At 46.5% G+C, this 21,518-nt stretch overlaps 1 protein-coding gene across 1 annotated transcript in view; it reads right to left on the bottom strand.

Annotated features, from left to right (window-relative positions):
- The window catches only part of LOC129009332 (myosin-11-like), a 144,667-nt gene that overhangs the window by 57,389 nt on the left and 65,760 nt on the right, over positions 1-21,518 (bottom strand). Inside the window, 7 exon segments of the mRNA XM_054442080.2 lie at positions 723-837; positions 3,695-3,868; positions 5,189-5,353; positions 6,969-7,121; positions 8,554-8,672; positions 11,818-11,913; positions 19,925-20,068. Coding sequence (XP_054298055.1) covers positions 723-837; positions 3,695-3,868; positions 5,189-5,353; positions 6,969-7,121; positions 8,554-8,672; positions 11,818-11,913; positions 19,925-20,068 — 966 coding nt within the window.

Here is a 21,518-nt window from a genome sequence, read left to right as displayed (position 1 = left end):
GAGACCAGCCTGGCCAACATGGGGGAACCCTGTCTCTACTAAAAATACAAAAAGTAGCCAGGCGTGGTGGTGTGTGCCTGTAATCCCAGCTACTTGGGAGACTGAGGCAGGAAAATCACTGGAACCCAGGAGGTGGAGGCTGCAGTGAGCCATGATCACACCACTGCACTCCAGCCTGGGTGACAGAGCAAGACTGTGTCCCTAAATAAATAAATAAAGTCCTGCGGGGGGTCGTGATGCCTGCTTGAGTTTGAGCACCACTGGTCTAATTTAACCCTCGCAATACCCCTAGTAGAGACGGCAACTATTATTGTGTTTCCTTGTTTTACTAATGAGGACAATGAAGCTTAATGACATTGGGTGACTCATCCAAGACCACGGAGCTAGGAGGTGGCAGAGACAAGACGCAGTGAAGTCCTTCTGACTCTGGACAGGGCAGTCTAACTCCCCGTGCCTGGCGTGCTGTTTCTTGCATCCGTTGCCTGAGCCCCGACCTCAGGACCTCAATCCCCTCGGGACATGTAGGATTGAGGGGCACAGGGAACCCCATTCAGGAAGAGATTGTTTCAACAAGACATCACCAGCACATGCCAATGCTCTTCCTGCCCTGCTCCCATGCAAAGGCCTCCCCCCTTCCTGGGGCAGGTGTGGGAGCCGGGGCACTTGGGTGTTCAATTCTGCAGCTCAAGGCAGAACATGGACCCAAGCAGAGAAGGCCTTACTGTCCTTCCACAGGTCAGCCACAAACTTGTCAGAGGAGGCATTGAGCAGGGAAGTCACGTTGTCATTCAGTGGGTCCATGTTCTTGGTCAGCCAGGCACTCGCATTGTAGTCCACCTGCCAAGGACACCCTGCTGGTCAGAAGCCCTGGGAAACTAGAAACTTAGAAACCAAGGCCAGGACCCCAGCCCTCCCATTGTCCTTCCAGATCTTCTGAGGTCAGAGAGGAAATGACGTTTATAACCACCATGATGGGACTCCACAAACAACAATGAAGAGACCAACAGCCCAGGGACCTGTGCCCATGTAGTAGGACATCAGCCAATGATAGCCATTGCGGGCAAAGCCTAGTTTCCATTCCATATTCTCCTGCTAACACTGCTGTGGTAGCCTCCCTCCTCCTAAGCCAGCACAGTGCCTGTGAGTTATACACAATTAAGAGATTTCATGATGGCAGATGCCCTCCCACCGACATGCAAAATTACCCCCTCATCATCTTCCCAATCATCCTGGTTTAGAAATTAAGCATGGCGGCCAAGCGTGGTGGCTCACGCCGGTAATCCCAGGACTTTGGAAGGCCAAGGTGGATGGATCATTTGAGGTCAGGCATTCGAGACCAACCTGACCAACATGGTGAAACCCCATCTCTACTAAAAATACAAAAAAAAAAAAAAAATTAGCCAGGCATGGTGGTGCACGCCTGTAATACCAGCTACTCGGGAGGCTGAGGCAGGAGAATTGCTTCAGCCTGGGAGGCGGAGGTTGCAGTGAGCTGAGACTGCGCCACTGAACTCCAGCCTGGGTGACAGAGTGAGACTCTGTCTCAAAATAAATAAATTAATTAATTAAGCATGGAATCCTCTTTTCCACTCTCTAATGAGCATAATTTGTAACTCAGAGATCCTGATATGTGGATATACAGAAAAAGGACATCTAGGCATTTTACACTCCTGACTCCAACACTGACCATGCCCACAGCTCTAATTTTTATTATGGTGAATATTAAATGAAAGGAACTGATAATACAGCTTTGCTGGGTTATCATGGGGTGTGGGTTATCAGGATAACAGCTAGGCTTGACCTGAGAGAAGACTGAAAAAAAAAAAAATTCCACTGATGAAGTAGGGAAAAGAAAAGTGGTCTCTCTATATGCTTAAAGGAACATATACCCCCTTGAATATAGGCAAGGAGTTGGGAAACTTTTGGTGAAGGCCCAGATAGTAGGTATTTTTGGCTTGGCAAGTCATACAGTGTTTTGTATTTGTTTTTTTTTTGGGGGGGGGTTTTTTTTTTTTTTTTGGTTTTTGAGACAGAGTCATTCTCCATTGCCCAGTCTGGAGTGCAGTGGTGCGATCTCAGCTCACTGTAACCTCCAACTTCCTGGGTCAAGCAGTTCTCTTGCCTCAGCCTCCTTGGTAGCTGAGATTACAGGTGTGTGCTACCACGCCTGGCTAATTTTTTTTTTTTTTTGTATTTTCAGCAGAGACGGGGTTTCGCCATGTTGGCCAGGCTGGTCTCAAACTGCTGACCTCAAATAATCCACCTGCCTTGGTGCTGGGATTACAGGTGTGAGCCACCACACCCAGCCATGTCATACAGTCTTTGTCGCAGCTACTCAACTCTGGCACTGTAGTACAAAAGCAGCCAGCCATAGACATTATGTATACAAATGGGCATGGCTGTGTTCCAATAAAACTTTATTTACAATAACAAGCTGTGGGCCAGATTGGACTCTATTGCCAGCCCCTGGTAGAGAGCATTGTTTGTTCCCATGATGCAGTGTAGGTACTGAGGAGTCAATAGAATACTACAATTCTGCAAGCCAGACTAAGCTATGTCCTTTGTACATTATCCAGGACTCTTGAGAGCCACAGGGCAAGGGCCTATACAATAACAGCCAAGGCATGTTGTTGATGATGATGATGATGATGATGATGATGATGATGATGATGATGAATACAACTATCATAGATTTCCCTGGCCAGAGCAGGCTGGCAATAGCAGACTCAAGGCCGTGACATGGGAGATTTTTGTTGAAGCCAGGTGTGGATGTATTAGTCACCCCATTCCAGTTGGCCCCGCCTGTTGGGTATAACTTGTAGCAGGAAGGATTTAGGGTCTATACAAGAAAAGCAGGCTGAGGCCAGGTGCAGTGGCTCATGCTCATAATCCCAGCACTTCAAGAAGCCGAGGCAGGGAGATCGCTTGAGCCCAGGAATAGAAGACCAGCCTGGGCAACATAGCAAGACCCCATATCTACACATAATTTAAAAATTTAGCTGAGCGTCCAGGCATGGTGGCTCATGCCTGTAATCCTAGCACTTTGGGAAGCCGAGGCGGGTGGATCACCTGAGGTCAGGAGTTTGAGACCAGCCTGGCCAACATGGCAAAACCCTTCTCTACTAAAAATACAAAAATTAGCTGGGTGTGGTGGCAGTTGCCTGTAATCCCAGCTATTTGGGAGGCTGAGGCAGGAGAATCACTTGAACCCGGAGGCAGAGGTTGCAGTTAGCAGAGATCACGCCATTGCACTCCAGCCTGGATGACAAGAGCAAAATTCCATCTCAAAAAGGAAAAAAAATTTAGCTGGGCATGGTGGTGTACACCTGTAGTCCCAGCTACTTGGGAGGCTGAGGCAGGAGGATCGTGTGAGCCCAGGAAGTTGAGGCTGTAGTGAGCTATGATCACACCACTGCACTCCAGCCTGGGCGACAAAACGAGACCCTGTCTTCAATAAAAACAGAAAGAAATAACTGTCTGGACATCACGGTTGGAAAACATGAGAGTGGCTACAGCTGGTGCCTTACAGATGCGTAGACAAATTACGAATAGGACTTGGTTGGGATTTGCTTAGTAGCAGATGGTTTTGCAGTTTCCAGGCAGCCCAAGGTTCTGCCACTCTCAGACTATCTCTGCGCTGAGCAGCCACTAGGGCTCCCCTGAGACAGAGTCCCCTGGGCCCTGAGGCTGGTACCTTCCCGGCATAATGGATGATGGAGAACTCAGTCTTGTCCTTGAGCTGCTTTGGCTTCTGGAACTTGGGGTGGCTGCCCTGCTCCGTGCACAGCTTCTCCACGAAAGACTTGTCCGTGGCTTTGGGGAACCAGCACTCCTCGTCCAGCAGGGCCAGCACACCTCGAGGGTTGTTCTGTGGGAGACAAGTAGGGCTTGAATCAGAGAGAACACCCAACCTCGGGCATTCCACGAAGAGCTGGCCAACTATACACAACGCATGGGCATCCGCCGAGATCTGATACTGTATTTGCCCACATATAAAGATGAGTTTATGACCCCCATGCTTCCAAATCTACCCTCAAATTACCCTGTGCCCAATGGACCAGTAACAGGGATGGAAGGCAGAACATAATGTTTGCTGCTGCCCCCTAGTGGGCAACACGCAACATCATGAAGAGTTCATAATTCTCTCTCTCTCTTTTTTTTTTTTTTTTTTTTTTAGACAGAGTTTTGCTCTGTCGCCCAGACAGACGGAGTGCAGTGGCGCGATCTCGACTCACGGCAAGCTCCACTTCCTGGGTTCGTGCCATTCTCCTGCCTCAGCCTCCCGAGTAGCTGGGACTACAGGCGCCTGCCATGGCACCCGGCTAATTTTTTGTATTTTTAGTAGAGGCGGGGTTTCACCGTGTTAGCCAGGATAGTCTCGATCTCCTGACCTCTTGATCTACCCGCCTCGGCCTCCCAAAGTGCTGGGATTACAGGCGTGAGCCACCGCACCCAGCCGTGTTCATAATTCTTGCAAATGAATTTGTTGCTTGACTTGAATTCACATAGGGTTCCTGTTAGAAAAGTTTTTTTTGGAGACAGGGTCTCACTCTGTTATCCAGGCTGGAATGCAGTGGTGCAATCTCGGCTCACAGCAACCTCTGCCTCCAGGGCTCAAGCAATCCTCCCACCTCAGCCTCCCAAATAGCTGGGACCACAGGCGTGCACCACCAGGCCCGGTTAATTAGTAGAAACCCTGTCTCTACTGAAAATACAAAAGTTAGCTGGGCGTGGTGGTGCATGCCTGTAGTCTCAGCCACTTGGGAGGCTGAGGCAGGAGGATCACTTGAGGCAGGGAGGTAGAGGTTGCAGTGAGGCAAGACTGTGCCACTGCACTCCAGCCTGGGCAACAGAGTCAGACCATGTCATTAAAAAAAAAAAAAAAAAAAAAAAAGCAACGGCGGAGAAGGAAAGGGAAGGGAAAGAGGGTAGGGAAGAAAAAAAAGGAAGGAAAAAGAGGATGGAAGGAAGGCAGAAATTAAAGAAAATACCTTTGATATGAAAATGTGGGTTAATGGAAATTATAACAGTTCACAAGAATTCAGCTTACAGCCTTTCAGGACTGGGTGATGGATTGGGTGGGGGAATGCTGTGCGCACGGGGAGAGTGTGGGGTCCACGTCAGCTCCACAGAGGCCACACACGTGTGCAAGGTGTGACGGAGCCCCGCACACCCACGTGCCCCTCACCGGCCGCTCGATGCAGGGCTGTAGGTCCAGACCAAAGTCGATGAAGTTCCACTCGATGCCCTCGTGCTGGTACTCCTCCTGCTCCAGGATGAACATGGTGTGGTTGAAGAGCTGCTGCAGCTTCTCGTTGGTGTAGTTGATGCACAGCTGCTCAAAAGAGTTCACCTGAGCACATGGCATGGGGGCGGAGCGTAAGCATCTTGGTATTAAGTCAGAAAACAAAGAGCCTCACAGAAGCTCCACCCGACAGTGCCCCCATGGCTCGCCCACATCCTGTTCTGCCATCCCAGCACCCAGACGGGGCTGAGGCCCCAAAACATGCTGCCTAGAGTCCACCAGGGCTGGCAAAGTTGACATCACATGGCCCTCACACACCCTAAAGATGCTTATCTCCTCCATCTGCACAACCATCTATGGATGGACAAACCTCGTAAGGCATGCTACTGCGTGTACAAATGTGGAAACGTTTTACAGATGTGAAAACAGAGGCGCAGAGAGAAAGTAACTCGGTAGTACACCTCTTTCAGGATATCTATCAATCTTAAAACCTCCCAGCCGGGTGTGGTGCTCATGATTGTAATCCCAGCACTTAGGGAGGCCAAGGCGGGAGGATCACTTGAGGTCAGGAGTTTGTGACCAGCGTGGCAAACATAGTATGTGAAACCTCTCTCTACTAAAAATACAAAAATTGGCCAGGCACGGTGGCTCATGCCTGTAATTCCAGCACTTTGGGAGGCTGAGGCCGCTGGATCACTTGAGGTCAGGAGTTCGAGACTAGCCTGGCCAACAGGGTGAAACTCCGTCTCTACTAAAAAAAAAAAAAAAAAAAAAGTAGCCAGGCATGGTGGCACTACTCCCAGCTACTCGAGAGGCTGAGGCAGGAGAATCACTTGAACCTGGGAGGCGGAGGTTGCAGTGAGCCAAGATTACACTACTACACTCCAGCCTGGGTGACAGAGTGAGACTCTGTCTAAAGAAAAAGAAAAAATTAGCTGGGCATAGTGGTGCACTCCTGTAGTCCCAGCTACTCAGGAGGCTGAGACAAGAGAATTGCTTGAACCCAGGAGGCAGAGGCTGCAGTGAGACGAAATTGTGACACTGCATTCCAGTCTGGGCGACAGAGAAAGACTCCATCTCAAAAAACAAAACAAGACAAAAAAAAACCCTTCCCTTTCTCTGAGAAGTTTCCTCAAACCCATGGGCATGGATCCAATATCCATGTTTCTACTACATGAGGTATTGCAAGCTCCTGCAAACAGTTCTTGGCTTGGAGGTGACCATGTAGCCCAATTCAGCTGAGTAAGAGTCAGTGAGACTTAATTCCAAGATTTTGGTTGGAACTGTTAGAAAAGAGATATGTGGGGGTTTTTTTGTTTTTTTTGTTTTTTTTTGTTTTTTGTTTTTTTTTGTTTTTGCCAGGATTACTGAGAGGCAGTCTGGCTGGAGCTGGAGCTGTGGCAGCCATCTTGCCACCATGAGGGGAGAGCCTGCTTGAGAATGGAGCCAATATGGAGGAAGGCACAGAGAGAGAGAACGATGGTGGGAGATCAGATCCTGCCTACAGGATCCAGCTACATGTCTGGCCTTCTCAGTTCCAGAAACCAATGCATTTCCTGTTGGATTTCTGTCTCTTATACCCTCAAGGATTCACCCCTAACTAGACAGCCTCCTATCCTACAGTAGCCATCTATATGCCTTTCTCCAAAATCATGATTCCTCCAAAAAAAAGCCCATCTCAGAGAACCAAGACCATGGCTCTTACAATCCCACCGAGCTGTACCTCAAAGATCTCAAATCCAGCTATATCCAGGATCCCCAGGAAGGAAGCCCCTTGCCGATGGGTCTTGTCCAGGGCTTTGTTCACACGGGTGAGTATCCAGCGGAAAAGGCGCTCATATGTTGCCTTGGCCAAAGCCTCTACAGCAAAGTCAGCCTGCAGAGGGGAACCAGGAGAACCCGGTTATTCTCAATGGGTTCCATTCTCACATAAGCCAGGCTGGTGGCGAAGATTTTTATTCTTGGCCGGGTGTGGTGGCTCACATTGTAATCCCAGCACTTTGGGAGGCCGAGGTAGGTGGGTCACTTGAGGTCAGGAGTTCAAGACCAGCCTGACCAACATGGCAAAAACCCATCTCTACTAAAAATACAAAAATTAGCCAGGCGTTGTGGTGCATGCCTGTAGTCCCATGCAGGTGCATGCCTGCTTGGGAGACTGAGGCAGGAGAATCATTTAAATCTGGGAGGCAGAGGCTACAGTGAGCTGCCATGGCACCACTGCACCCCACCCTGGGCGACGGAGCAAGACTCTGGCTCAAAAACAAAAAACAAGCAAACAAAACCTGACATGGGACTTTGAATATTCTAGTATTGAATAAATGAGGGATAAAGAGATGGATGGGTGGATGGATGGACAGATGAATTAATGAATGAATGGAATGACAGCTGGATGGGTGATGGATGGATGGACAGACGGCTGGGTCATGGATGGACAGATGATGGGTGAACAGATAGATGGGCAGATGAATGGATGGATGGATGGATGAACAGATAGATGAATGAGTGGATAGAAAGATGGATGGATGGACAGATGGCTGGGTCATGGATGGACAGATGGATGAGTGAGGGATGGACAGATGATGGGTGAACAGATAGCGGACAGATGAATGGATGGATGAACAGACAGATGAATGAGTGGATAGAAAGATGGATGGATGGACAGATGGCTGGGTCATGGATGGACAGATGGATGAGTGAGGGATGGACAGATGATGGGTGAACAGATAGCGGACAGATGAATGGATGGATGGATGGATGGATGAACAGACAGATGAATGAGTGGATAGAAGGATGGATGGACAGATGGATGAGTGAGGGATGGACAGATGATGGGTGAACAGATAGATGGACAGATGATGGGTGAACAGATAGATGGACAGATGATGGGTGAACAGATAGATGGACAGATGATGGGTGAACAGATAGTGGACAGATGATGGGTAGACAGATAGATGGGCAGATGAATGGATGGATGGATGGATGGATGAACAGACAGATGAATGAGTGGATAGAAAGATGGATGGATGGACAGATGGCTGGGTCATGGATGGACAGATGGATGAGTGAGGGATGGACAGATGATGGGTGAACAGATAGTGGACAGATGAATGGATGGATGGATGGATGGATGAACAGACAGATGAATGAGTGGACAGAAAGATGGATGGATGGACAGATGCAGAGGCAGACCATGGGTGAATGGATTGATGAATACATGAATGAGTGAACAGGTGGATAGATGGATGAATGGACAGATGGGTGGGTGCATGGATGGGTAAGTGATAAGCAAACGGAAGGTACATCATTACCTGTTCTTTTGTCTGGGCTTTCTGTACCACATCTCGCCCAACCTTGATACGAGGAGTGAGGATGGATCTGGTGAAATCTGTCACATTAATTCCCATGAGGTGACAAACTTTCTGAGCAGCTGGATGGAGAAAAGAAACATCTCGAGTGCATCACAAAAGAAACAGCTTGGCAGAAAGGCACATCACATGGGACATTTGTGATGTGTGAATACACCGGGTTCTCTTGGGGAAATGGGACCCACTGACCGTGAATATAGCTTGAAGTGTCCTAAAGGCTGCTGTCATTAGTGGTCACACTCCCCAGTATTTTGCTGAGAGGCAATGATTGGGGTGGGCTAAAGTAGGCCCCAGTTGGGGGTTTAGGGTCAGGTAGTTCTAGTCTCAAGTCCCTGTCCCTTCACACTTCCAAGTCATGTGACTTTGGAAAAGCTCTTTACCCTCCCAGAATCTTGCTTTTCTCAGCTTTAAAAAGGGTCAGCTCTTCAGTACCTTGTTGGTACCCAGGACTAAATAAGGTAAAGTATGTAAAGTCCCTGAGATGATAGATAGATAGATAGATAGATAGATAGATAGATAGATAGATAGATTTATTTTTATTTTATTTTTATTTTTGGAGATGGAGTCTCACTCTGTTACCCAGGCTGGAGTGCAGAGGCACAATCTCAGCTCACTGCAACCTCCGCCTCCCGGGTTCAAGCAATTCTCCTGCCTCAGCCTCCTGAGTAGCTGGGATTACAGGTGCCTGCCACCACACCCAGCTAATTTCTTTTGTATTTTAGTAGAGACGGAATTTCAGCATGTTGCCCAGGCTGGTCTCGAAGTCCTGAACTCAGGCAATCCGCCCACCTCGGCCTCCCCAAGTGCTGGGATTACAGGCGTGAGCCACTGGCCCCTGAGATTTATTTAATAGTTACTAATAGTAACATTTATTGAATACTTACTATTCAATAAACATTTGTTTCACCCTTCTAGGATATGTGTTGCAGCATTGTTTGCAATAGCAAAATACTAGAATCAACCTAAATGCTCTTTTTTTTTTTTGAGCTGCAGTCTTCCTGTCGCCCAGGCTGAAGCGCAGTGGTGTGACCATGAGCTGATCCCTTAACATGAAAATAGCATTACATGCTGCTTTGCATGTGCAAGACATAGTAAATAGAGTTATTTTAGGATTTTTTCCCCCATCTCTTGGTAAGAACGCTTTTTCATTTCTCTTTCCCTGAGGTCTTTCCTTGGCATCTGGATTCCATTAATTTGCCAGATTTAGGGACTCTAATATATAACAAACACCTGAGAATGAAACTGCCACTGCAAAATTATAACTGAGACACTGAACAACATCTGACCTAACCGACTCTATCTTGCTTCTAACTTCCAAGCTCCACTGAACGATTCCTGGGTGTAAGTCGAATTACCTTTGGGATGAACTCAGTTTATAGATTTTTTTTTTTTTTTTTTGAGACAGGGTCTCATTCTGTCACCCAGGCTGGAGCACAGTGGCACAATCTTGGCTCACTGCAATCTCTGCCTCCTGGGTTCAAGCAATTCTCCTGCCTCAGCCTCCTGAGTAGCTGGGATTACAGGCACCTGCCACCACGCCCAGCTAATTTTTGTATTTTTAGTACAGATGGGGTTTCACCATGTTGGCGAGGCTGGTCTTGAACTCCTGACTTCAAGTGATCCACCCGCCTCGGCCTCCCAAAATGCTAGGATTACAGGCATAAGCCACCATGCCCAACCTCTTAGTTTATAGTTTAAAACACAAGAACCCTTTTCCAAAACAAACCCCCTTCTTGCCTGGGGACTAGACTGCCTTTGTAGGAATAACAAATTAGCCCAAAGATTAAAAATTATGGTTTAGGAGTTCTGTAACTGGAGGCTACAAGAGTCTGACCCTCCCTAAATCGCTCCTGGGGATAACATCACTATTGTAAAACCTAAGATCAGTGCTTGAGATATTTTTGTGGACCCTAGCACCAGGTGGATCAGCTGACACCACCCAGACTGAGAAACCGGCTAATCTGATCTTACGGCTTCTATCCAGGAACTGACTCAGGGCAAGAGGACAGCTTCGACTCCCTGTGATTTCATCTCTGACCCAACCAATCAGCATCCCCAACTCACTGGCCTCCCCCTAACCGTTACATTATGCTTAAAAACTCTGATTCCCAAATGCTCAAGGAGACTGATTTGAGTAATAATAAAACTCTGTTCTCCCATGCAGCCGGCTCTGCGTGAATTACTCTTTCTCTATCGCAATTCCCCTGTCTTGATTAATTGGCTCTGACTAGGCAGTGGGCAAGGTAAACCCAGTAAGCGGTTGCAACAGGTTTGATCAAGGTGGGCTCTAGGGAGCGAGAAAAAGCAACACAATATACAGCCTGGGCTGGGAAATAAGAAACCTAAGTTTTGCTCTCAGCTCAGCCACTAATAAGCATAGTGGTAGCCAGGCCAGCTTCTCAAAACACAAAATACTGTTTATTTGTGGGTAGGTTTATCAGATTTAGGGGAAAAATTACAGGATGCTCAGTTAAACCTGAATTTCAGATAAACAAGAATACTCTTTTGGTATAATCGTGGTCCAAATGTTACAAGGGACATACTTAAAATTTAAAAAAAGGTTTGTTGTTTACCTAAAATTGAAATTTATCTGGACATCCTGTATTTTATCTGGCACCCCTAATTCTCAGGGCAATTGAGGTCTGTCTCCCCAAGACAACCACAGATACCGTAAGAAGAGCTATTCTTGTGTCATTTCCTGCTGTATCCCAGTGGCATATTGCAGGGGCTTGAGAAATATTTCTTTAACAAAACAATTAAGTGGAGTATTTTAGAAGAGAGGGTCCCTCAGGATCTTGTCTGGTCACTATTGGGGTGGGATGTGATGACTCTTGCCTGTAATCCCAGCATTTTAGGAGGCCAAGGTGGGAGGATCACTTGAGCTCAGGAGTTCAAGATCAGCTTGGGCAACACAGTGAGACCTCGTTTCTATTAAAACCTGTAAAATTTTGTATTTTTAAAAAAGAACAAATAAGTAAAACTATTAGGTTTTTTTTTTTTATCCCTGCACTCTGATTCAATAACTTTCCACATAGGGTCTTGAGCACTGAAAAGTTTGAAAAAAGAAAAGTGAGTGATAAGAACCTAGTCCATCTGTTGTTAAAATCCCAGATACCTTCACCTTGAAAAATAACCGATGGTTAAATGTCACCTTCCCCACCCCCCCAACCCCAAAGTCATTGGTCATTGGGAAAAGGTGGCAAGTACCTGTGTTATCTGGCATGGATACCTGGTCTGTGTTTCTTTCCTTCTTGAAGACGATATTTCCAAGCTGCAGGACCGATGATACCACCTTCAATATGGCTGAGGTGGGGAGAGAAGAGCAGAGCAGACACAGAGGTCAATGCCAAGGTACCCTGGAGTTTTGGAGCCTAAAGCCACTGGGGACCCAGAGTCAGCCTACATCTTTCCTCTGAAGAAACTAAATTCTGAGCTCAATATTTTCATATGGTTGCTTAAAACCTTGCGTTACAATGGAATACCATGCAGCAGGGACTGGCAAATTATAGCCCATGGACCAAATCTGGCCCACTGCTTGCTATTATACATAAAGTTTTAGTGGAACACAGCTATACTCATTCATTTACATATTGTCTATAACTATTTGCATGCTACACTGGCAGAGTTCATGAGTTGCAACAAAGATTGTCTGGCCTACAAAGGCTAAAGAATTTACTATCTGACCCTTTACAGAAAAATGTATTAGCAACCCCTGCCACAGAACAGTGAGAATGAATGAGCTACAACTACCAAAAATCAAAACTGATGTATTGGGGCCAGCATGGTGACTCATGCCTGCGACCCCAGCACTTTGGGAGGCTGAGGTGGGAGAACTGCTTGAAGCCAGGAGCTTGATACAGCCTGGGCAATGTAGGGAGATCCTGTCTCTAAAACAAAAAAAAAACCCTGACTTATCTTCCAGACACAAATACTGAACAAAAGAGGACAGATGGAAACAAGAACATACTGTCTAACTCCATATATAGACAGTCCATCCAAGAAAAGGCAAAACTAATCGATGCTGTTAGAAATCAGGATAATGATTATCCTTAATTGAGGGAAGCTTCTAGAAGGTGCACTTTGGAGCTTCTGTGGGGCTGGTGGCATTCTCTTATTTAAAATGGATTCTAATTACACAGACGTGTTCAGTTTATAATAATTCTTTGCACTGCACGCTATGGCATACACAATTTTCTACATGTAAATCATATGTCAATAAAAGGATTTTTGAAATAAAAACCCTGTACTTCTTACATACTCTGCTGGGTGTACCAGATGCCCATGTTGGGATGAAGAAGATATACATTTGTTTCCACTTGTTGTTCAGGTGTCTCCAAACAAAAACGCTGTATTCCCAGAATACTTGGAACCTTTCTGACTCCATACTCAGGCCATGTTACGGTTACAATAGTTTCTATGTCTGAAATCCCCACAAGATGATGAGTTTCTGGAGAGTGGGGGGCCTGCCCTAATCATCTTTGAATTTCCAAAGCCTAGTCCAGGATCCTGATACACATGGGAGGGAGGGAGAGAGATGGATGGATGGTAGGTGGAAGGTGGATGGATGGATGAATCAATGAATGAATAAATGGATAGAGGATGTGTTCATGGATGAATGGAGGAATGGATGGGTACGTAGATGAATGGGTGAAGGATGGATGAGTAGAGTATAGATGGATGAATAGAGGATGGATTGATGGATGAATAATGCATGGATAGAGGATAGATGGATGATGGATGGATGGATAGATGGATGGATAGAGGATAGATGGATAGATGGAATGGACAGAGGATGGATGGATGGATAATGAATGGATGATGGATAGAGGATTGATGGATGGATGATAGATAGATGGATGAATGGATGGATGAATGGATGGATGGAAGGATGACAGATGGATGACGGATGGATGGTAGATGGATGGATGGATGGATGGATGGTAGATGGATGGATGGATGGAGAATGGATGATGATTAACACAAATTCTTGGCTTAGCTTAACTCAGGTACAAATCACCCAGAGTTCTGGCTTCAAATCAGTCACTATGTTCCAGGAACAAAGCCTAGAGATCCCAGACTTCTCCGGTTCCTCAGTCCAAACCAGACATTACAAGGCCCTTCACAACAGCTATTCTCACACCACGGGGTCCCTGGTTCAGCTCAGCAAAAGGACCCAGCTGCTGACCGCCCACCCATTTGCTCCCACTCACTATGGCAGAAAGCCTTCTCCCCAAAATGAATGAAGCTGCTGTTGACAGGGCTTGGAAAGACACTTCCTTTTAACCATAACATCTATGAAAGAGGCTTTGTAAACTATGAAGAGTTGTACTCACAGTTTTAAAAGTGTAAATTTACACTAAAGATTGCTGAAATGCCTGCACAGCCCAGGTGAGCCAGCCAACTCAGGGTTTCTCAACCTTGTCACTGCAGAAATTCTGGGCCAGATAATTCTCTGTTGTGGGGAGCTGCCCTGGGCATCATGGGAAGTTTAGTCGCATCCCTGGTCTCCAACCACTAGATGTCAGCGGTGGTTACCCCGACAGAGTTGTGACAACCACAGATGTCACCAGACACTACTAAATGTCCCCTGGGAGGCAAACTCACCTCCGGCAGAGAACCACTGGTCTAAATGAACAAAGCCAACTAATGAGGACTGTGGGGACCCAAGGAGGCCACAAACCCATCTGAAGGGACCAGCAGCTACTCCATCTAGCCCAGTGTTGCTAGAACTTCTGATTTTTCCAGATAATGGAAACCCAGAGTTTTTATGTGAAGTCTACCCATGGTTTTTGTTTTTTTTGTTTGTTTGTTTTTTGAGATGGAGTCTTGCTGTCACCCAGGTTGGAGTACATTGGTGCAATCTCGGCTCACTGCAACCTCCGCGCTTCCCGGGTTCAGGGGAATTCCCCTGCCTCAGGCTCCAGAGTAGCTGGGACTACGGGCGTGTGCCACCACACCCGGCTAATTTTTCTATTTTTAGTAGAGACGGAGTTTCACCATGTTGGCCAGGCTGGTCTCAAACTCCTGATCTCAAGTGATCCATGTGCCTTGGCCTCCCATAGTGCTGGGATTACAGGCCACAGTGCCCGGCCTACCCATATTTAAACTTTAGGAACCAACATTTAAAAATTTTGAAGGTTGTAGTGGCCGATCTCTCCTGTGGGCTCAGGAACCACTGATTTGCACTTTCTGGTATAGTTAATGTAATTCCAGAAGTGACAAAAGAACGCCACTGCTCCCAGGCCATAAGAGATGAGCCTTGGGGCAGAGTTAGCACACAGCAAAGAAGTAAACCAGTGAGGAGACACAACACAGCAAGGGTGGTGACAGCTGGCAGCATCCTGGTGCACTGGTGCAAAGCACGCACTCTGCAGTTAGAGTCCTGAGTTCAAATCCCAGCTTTGTTTCTTATAAATCTCATCATCTTTGAATTTCCAAAGCCTAGTTCAGGGTCCAGATACACATGGGGAGGGAGGGAGATGGACGGATGGCAGATGGAGGGTGGATGGATGAATGAATATATAAATATATAGAGGATGGGTTCATGGATGAATGGATGGGTGGGTAGATGGAGGGATGGATGAGTGATGGAAGGATGAGTAGAGGATAGATGGATGAATACAGGATTGATTGATGGATGAATCATGGATGAATAGAGGATAGAGACTCTACATGAGTCTCAATAAGTCCCATGAGCCTCAGTTTCCCTATCTGCAAAACGGAGATGGTAACAGTAGTACCTACTTTGTGAAGTTTAGGTCTTGTAAGATGCTGAGCAAGGGCCTGGCTAGTAGGTGGTAAAGAGTGGAAGCCACCTATATTAGGTTGAAGGTTGGTCTTTCTAAAATATATCCACCTGGAACCTATGAATGTGGCCTAATTTGGGGGGGTTACACTTATTTTTTTTTTCCTTTTTGTGGAGAGCTGGGTCTCACTATATTACTCAGGCAGGTCTCGAACTCCTGGGCTCAAGCTATCCTCCTGCCTCTGCCTCCCTGACAGCTGGGATTACAGGCATGAGCCACTGCGCCCAGCCTGAACGTGGCCTATTTTGGAAAAAAAAGTCTTTGCAGATGGAATCAAGCAAAAGATCTCAAGATGAGATCATCTTGGATTAACCTGGTAGGCCCTATATTTAATGTCAAGTGTCTATGATGGACAGAAGAGAAGACCCACAGAGTAGAATGCCACATGAAGGATGAGGCAGAGACTGGAGTGAGACAAGCCAAGGAAAAGCCAGGAACTGCCAGAGCCACCAGAAGCCAGGACAGAGGCAAGGAACAGATCTCCCTCAGTGCCTCCAGAAGCAACAACCCCTGCCAGCATCTTGTCTTTTTAAAAAAAAAAAAAATTTTTTTTAATTTTTAGTATAGAAGTGGTCTTGCTATGTTGCTCAGGCTGGTCTTGAACTCCTGGCCGCAAACGATCTTCTCGCCTTGGCCTCCCAAAGTGCTGGGATTACAGGCATGAGCCATTACGCCTGGCTCCTGCCAACACCTTGATTTCAGAACCCTGGGCTCCAGAACTGGGAGAAAATAAATTTCTGTTGTTTTAAGACATCAAGTTTGTGCTAATTTTTTACAGTGGCCTTACACCTCTCTTCTTACTGAGGAATAAGAAACAGGACTTTCCAACACCAGACATGTGTGCCACCAAGGGGACATAGGATGGACAATTTAGATGATTTTATTTATCATCTTAAAAATATGTTAGAAACAGCATAACCAGGCCAGGCATGGTGGCTCATGGCTGTAATCCCAAGGATTTGGGAGGCTGAGGCGGGGGATTGCTTGAGGCTAGGTGTTCAAGACCAGCATGGACAACATAGCAAGACCCTGTCTCTATAAAAAATTAAAAAATTAGCTAGGCATGGGCCAGGTGCGGTGGCTCACACCTGGAATCCCAGCGCTTGGGGAGGCTGAGGTGGGAGGATCACAAGGTCAGGAGACTCATACAATCTTGGCTAACACGGTGAAACCCTATCTCTACTAAAAATACAAAAACAAAATTAGCCAGGCGTGGTGGTGGGCACCTGTAGTCCCAGCTACTCGGAGGCTGAGGCGGAAGAATGGCATGAACCTGGGAGGAGACAGAGCTTGCAGTGAGCCGAGATCGCGCCACTGCACTCCAGCCTGTGCGACAGAGTGAGACTCTCTCTCAAAAAAAAAAAAAAAAAAAGAAAAAGAAAATTAGCCAGGCATGGTGGCACATGAGGATATCTTGAGCCCAGGAGTTCAAGGCTGAAGAACCCAATGTGGTGGAGAAAATCCTAGTCTCCCCTGGTCACTTGGAGCCTCATGAAGCTCCAGCCTGGAGCCTGACCCACCCCCCTTCTCCATAGGCCCCTTGATGGAGGGTTTAGAAGTTGCTCTTGGTTTATAAATGGGGTTGGTGTACATTTGGGACTAAGTTGGTTCCCATGAGAGTTGGTCATTTGCATGCCATCATCTGAATGCTTGCTCTGTGTACCATCTGCTCCATTATTTGCTTAACCATTTTCTTTAAATTTACTTCTTTCTCCTTCCTTACATTTGTTTTAATAGAAAACTTTCTCTATCTTAAGTGAAAAATCATCTTCACTTGCCATAAATAGATGGCAATTATAAATATAAATACAAGGAAAACAGTATTACCAAATTCTAGCTAGATACTTGGGCCTGCCAAAGGTGCCGGGCCTGGGGTCTGGTCTCTGTGGTTAAAGTGGAAATTGGCAAGTGCCAATGTACATTGAGAACACTGGGGGCTGGGCATGGTGGCTCACACCTGTAATCCAAGCACTCTGGGAGGCCAAGACAGGTGGATCATCTGAGGTCAGGAGTTTAAGACCAGCCTGGCCAACATGGTGAGACCCAGTCTCTACTAAAAATACAAAAAAAAATAGCGGGGCATGGTGGTGGGCACCTGTAATCCCAGCTACTCGGGAGGCTGAGCCAAGAGAATTGCTTGAACCCGGGAGGCAGAGGTTGCAGTGAGCCGAGGTCGTGCCACTGCACTCCAGCCTGGGTGACAATAGCGAGCCTCCATCTCAAATGAAACAAAACAAAAACCCTAAAATCAAAAATTAGCCAGGCGTGGTAGCACATGCCTGCAGTCTCAATGACTTGAGAGACTGAGCTGGGAGAACTGCTTGAGCCTGCAAGGCAGAGGTTGCAGGAAGCTGAGACTGTGCCACTGTACTCCAGCCTAGGTGACAGAGTGGCGTGATCTCGGCTCACTGCAGCTTCGACCTCCTGGGCTCAAGCAATCTTCCCACCTCAGTCTCCCAACTAGCTGGGACTACAGTGTGTACCACCACACCCAGTTAATTTTTTGTATTATTTGTAAAGAAGGGATCTTACCATGTTGCCCAGGTTGGTCTCAAACTCGAGCTCAAGTGATCTGCCTGCCTTGGCCTCTCAAAGTGCTAGAATTACAGGCGTGAACCACCATGCCGAGCAAAACAATTTAAATGGTCTCATTGTTTTCTTTCACAAGGACAGACAATGATTTAATAAACCCTCTATCAATCAACCTATTTTAGTTTGTTCCAGTTTTTTTCTATTTTCTTTATTTTTTTTTGTACAGACAGAATCTCACTATGTTGTCCAGGCTGGTCTCGAACTCCTGGGCTCAAGCAATCCTCCTGCCTCAGTGTCTCAAAATGCTGGGATTACAGGCATGAGCCACTGTGCAAAGCCTGTTCCAGTTTTTTATTATTTAAATAAAACTATACTGAACAGTGTAGTACATTAAGAAAAAAGGATTTGGTAAATTCCTGGCACACAGCAAATACTTAACCATTGTTCATTGTTATTTAAAAGCAAGATTAGAAGCAAAACTGACCCCTGTCCCAAATAAAATGAATCATTCTTGGAGAGCCTATGTCATTCAGACAAGGAGGCTATCAGCACTAGGTTCTGATGTGGGACCCTGGCCAAGACCCACACACACCATTCATTTGTCAACCGACCCATAGAGCCTTATTTTTCTAGACCCCAAGTTATCTTTGGAGGAGCTGCCCCTCCCCTTATGCAGCATTTCAGCAACCTCAGTGCTATTCTGGGGCTCCAACCAGGCGTAGGCGTGGGAAGGAAGGGAAACTTTCCGCAGTTCTGGCCTGGTGTTCCTGAAAGAGATTAACCTTGAACACTGAGGCACATCTAACCCAGAAGGAAAATCATTTCAGAAACACAGTGTCCTGACCAAGAATTTCTTTCTGAGCTGTCCTGTTCTCAAGACCCAGTGTGTTTCTTGGCCATTGGTTGGATGATTTTTATCAGTATCAATCGATCACCAGAGCAACCCCTCCAGGAAGAGCCTGAGTAAATCCACTGCCTTGATCACTCCCCCTCCCCTAAACCCTGCCCACATGTTCCTGATGAGGCCAACATCTCTACCTTCAGCTCCAAGAATCCATTCTTAGGGACCATAATGAAACCACCCTGTGCTTTCCACAACCCTGCCTATGCTGCATAGCTCAGTAATGTGCATATCAACCTAAGCTAACCAATCAGAGTCAATGACACATCGTTCAGGAACTTAAGCCAGGAATCTACTCTGTTCTTTGGACATAAACCCAAAGAATATAAGGGCTGGAACCCAGACATGTTACTGTCAACAAACTGCATCCTACAGAGAAACAATGTAATCAAGAGAGAGATAGAAGACAAGAAATTAGGTTCTAGAAAAATCTTTTGAACACCTAGATCTCACTGTACCTGAAGCTTGAATTCCTGAACTTTTTTTTTTTTTTTTTTTTTTTTTTTTTGAGATGGAGTCTAGCTCCATTTCCCAAGCTGGAGTGGAGTGGTGTGATCTTAGCTCACTGCAACCTCTGCCTTCTGGGTTCAAGCAATCCTCCCACCTCAGCCCCTCCCACCTCAGCCTCCTGAGTAGCTAGGACTACAAGTGTGCACCACCAGCCCTGGCTAAATTTTTTGTATTTTTAGTAGAGACAGGGTTTCACCAAATTGACCAGGTTGGTCTTGAACTCCTGACCTAAAGTGATCTACCCACCTTGGCCTCCCAAAGCACGAGACTACAGGCCTGAGCCACTGTGCCTAACCTCCCTGAACTTATCAACATTGTGAGTTAGTCACTTTCCCTTTGGTTTAAGCCAACTCGGGTTACTTGCAACTAAAAGAGTCCTATTTATACAGCCACTTTTCTACAATACAAACAAACTACCTAGAATAAAATTCATTTTCCTCCTTTTTTTTTCCTAATGGAAGGTGGGGAATTCAGAGAGCAGAAATCTGTCCTGACCAGAAAAGAGTTAACAGGTTCCATTGGTATCCAGGCAGGCTACCCTCCAGACTCAAGGTGTGAGACTTACATAGCTGTTCCTCCTTGCTGAAACCCATGATCACCATGGCCTCCACGGTTTCCTGGAACATCTCATCATCCTGGGCTGCTGGGATGGGCACGAAGCCATTGGAGAGGAAGGTGTAGTTGTTGAAGCCCTCCAAAAGCAAGTCACCTAGAAGGAGAGGAAGAGAGGTCAGAGTCAATAAGACACACTTCTAATTTCAACATGAGATAGAGATCTGGTCAAGGGTCTGGGCCATCATAATTCCTTTCCCTTTCTCAAGGCTTGGACCATTTAAAACCCTCATGCATCGTCATGTAGACAGCCTCACCAACCACTGCCAGTCTTGCATAGTGGTGCAGGTTGTGCACTGCACCAGTGACTGCAGCTGATATCCAGCCTTGGTTCTGCTTGCTAAGCCACAATCCCTGGCACGAAGTTACATTTACCTGGAGGAAGGGATGCCTTTACCTCAATTGTCCAGAGGCACCCTGCCTTCAGAGACAAAGCTGTCAGAAGAGTTAGATCAACCATTACTCTTTATTTTATTTTTTTTTTTTTGAGACAGAGTCTCACTCTGTCATCCAGGCTGGAGTGCAGTGGTGCAATCTCGGCTCACTGCAACCTCCACCTCCCAGGTTCAAGCGATTCTCCTGCCTTAACCTCCCGAGTAGCTGGGATTACAGGTGCCCGCCACCACGCCCAGCTAAATTTTGTATTTTTAGTAGAGATGGGGTTTCACCATGTTGACCACACTAGTCTTGAACTCCTGACCTCAGGTGATCCACCCACCTTGGCCTCTCAAAGTTCTGGGATTACAGACGTGAGCCACCGCACCTGGCCTTATTCATGTATTTATAACATTTTTACCAAATTCAAACAGGCACATGAGTTTTAAAAGTCAATTACTACCAAAGGTTTATAATGAAAAATAGCATTCTTCTGTCACATCCCTTCTCCAACTCCTACCTTACTCCATAATACCTGCTTTTATCTCTTTTAGCTGCTTTTTATCTGGCAGTTACCACTATCTCTCTGCAGAACAGGCTTACTATATATACTAGCCTATTATAATGTATATTCCATTATGTATTATATATAATAGGCCAAGGGTTCCCCAACCCACAGGCCATAGACCAGTACTGGTCCATGTTAGGAACCAGGCCACACAGCAGGAGGTGAGCAGCAGGTGAGCAGTAGGTGAGCGAGTGAAGCTTTATCCATTATTTGCAGCTGCTGCCCATCGCTTGCATCACTGTCTGAGCTCCACTTCCCATCAGATCAGTAGCAGCATTAGATTCTCATAGGAGCACAAACCCTGTCGTGAACTGCACATACGCCCTCCTTATAAGACTCTAATGCCTAATAATCTGTCACTGTCCCCCATCACCCCCCAATGGGACTGCAGGAAAACAAGCTCCCAATGATACTACATTATGGTGAGTAGTATAATCATTTCATTATGTATTACAATGTAATAATAAAGTGCACAGTAAATGTAATACACTTGAATCATCCCCACACCATCCCCCACACCCTGCCCGCCCAATCTGTGGAAAAATTTTCTTTCAGGAAACCAGTCCTCAGCGCCAAAAGTAACAGGCGCTTTTGGCCTATTGGA

Source organism: Pongo pygmaeus, chromosome 10 (genome assembly GCF_028885625.2).
Source record: "Pongo pygmaeus isolate AG05252 chromosome 10, NHGRI_mPonPyg2-v2.0_pri, whole genome shotgun sequence".
Lineage (NCBI taxonomy): Eukaryota > Metazoa > Chordata > Mammalia > Primates > Hominidae > Pongo > Pongo pygmaeus.
The sequence above is the reverse complement of the archived record's forward strand: the minus strand, read 5'-3'. Positions and strand labels throughout refer to the sequence as shown.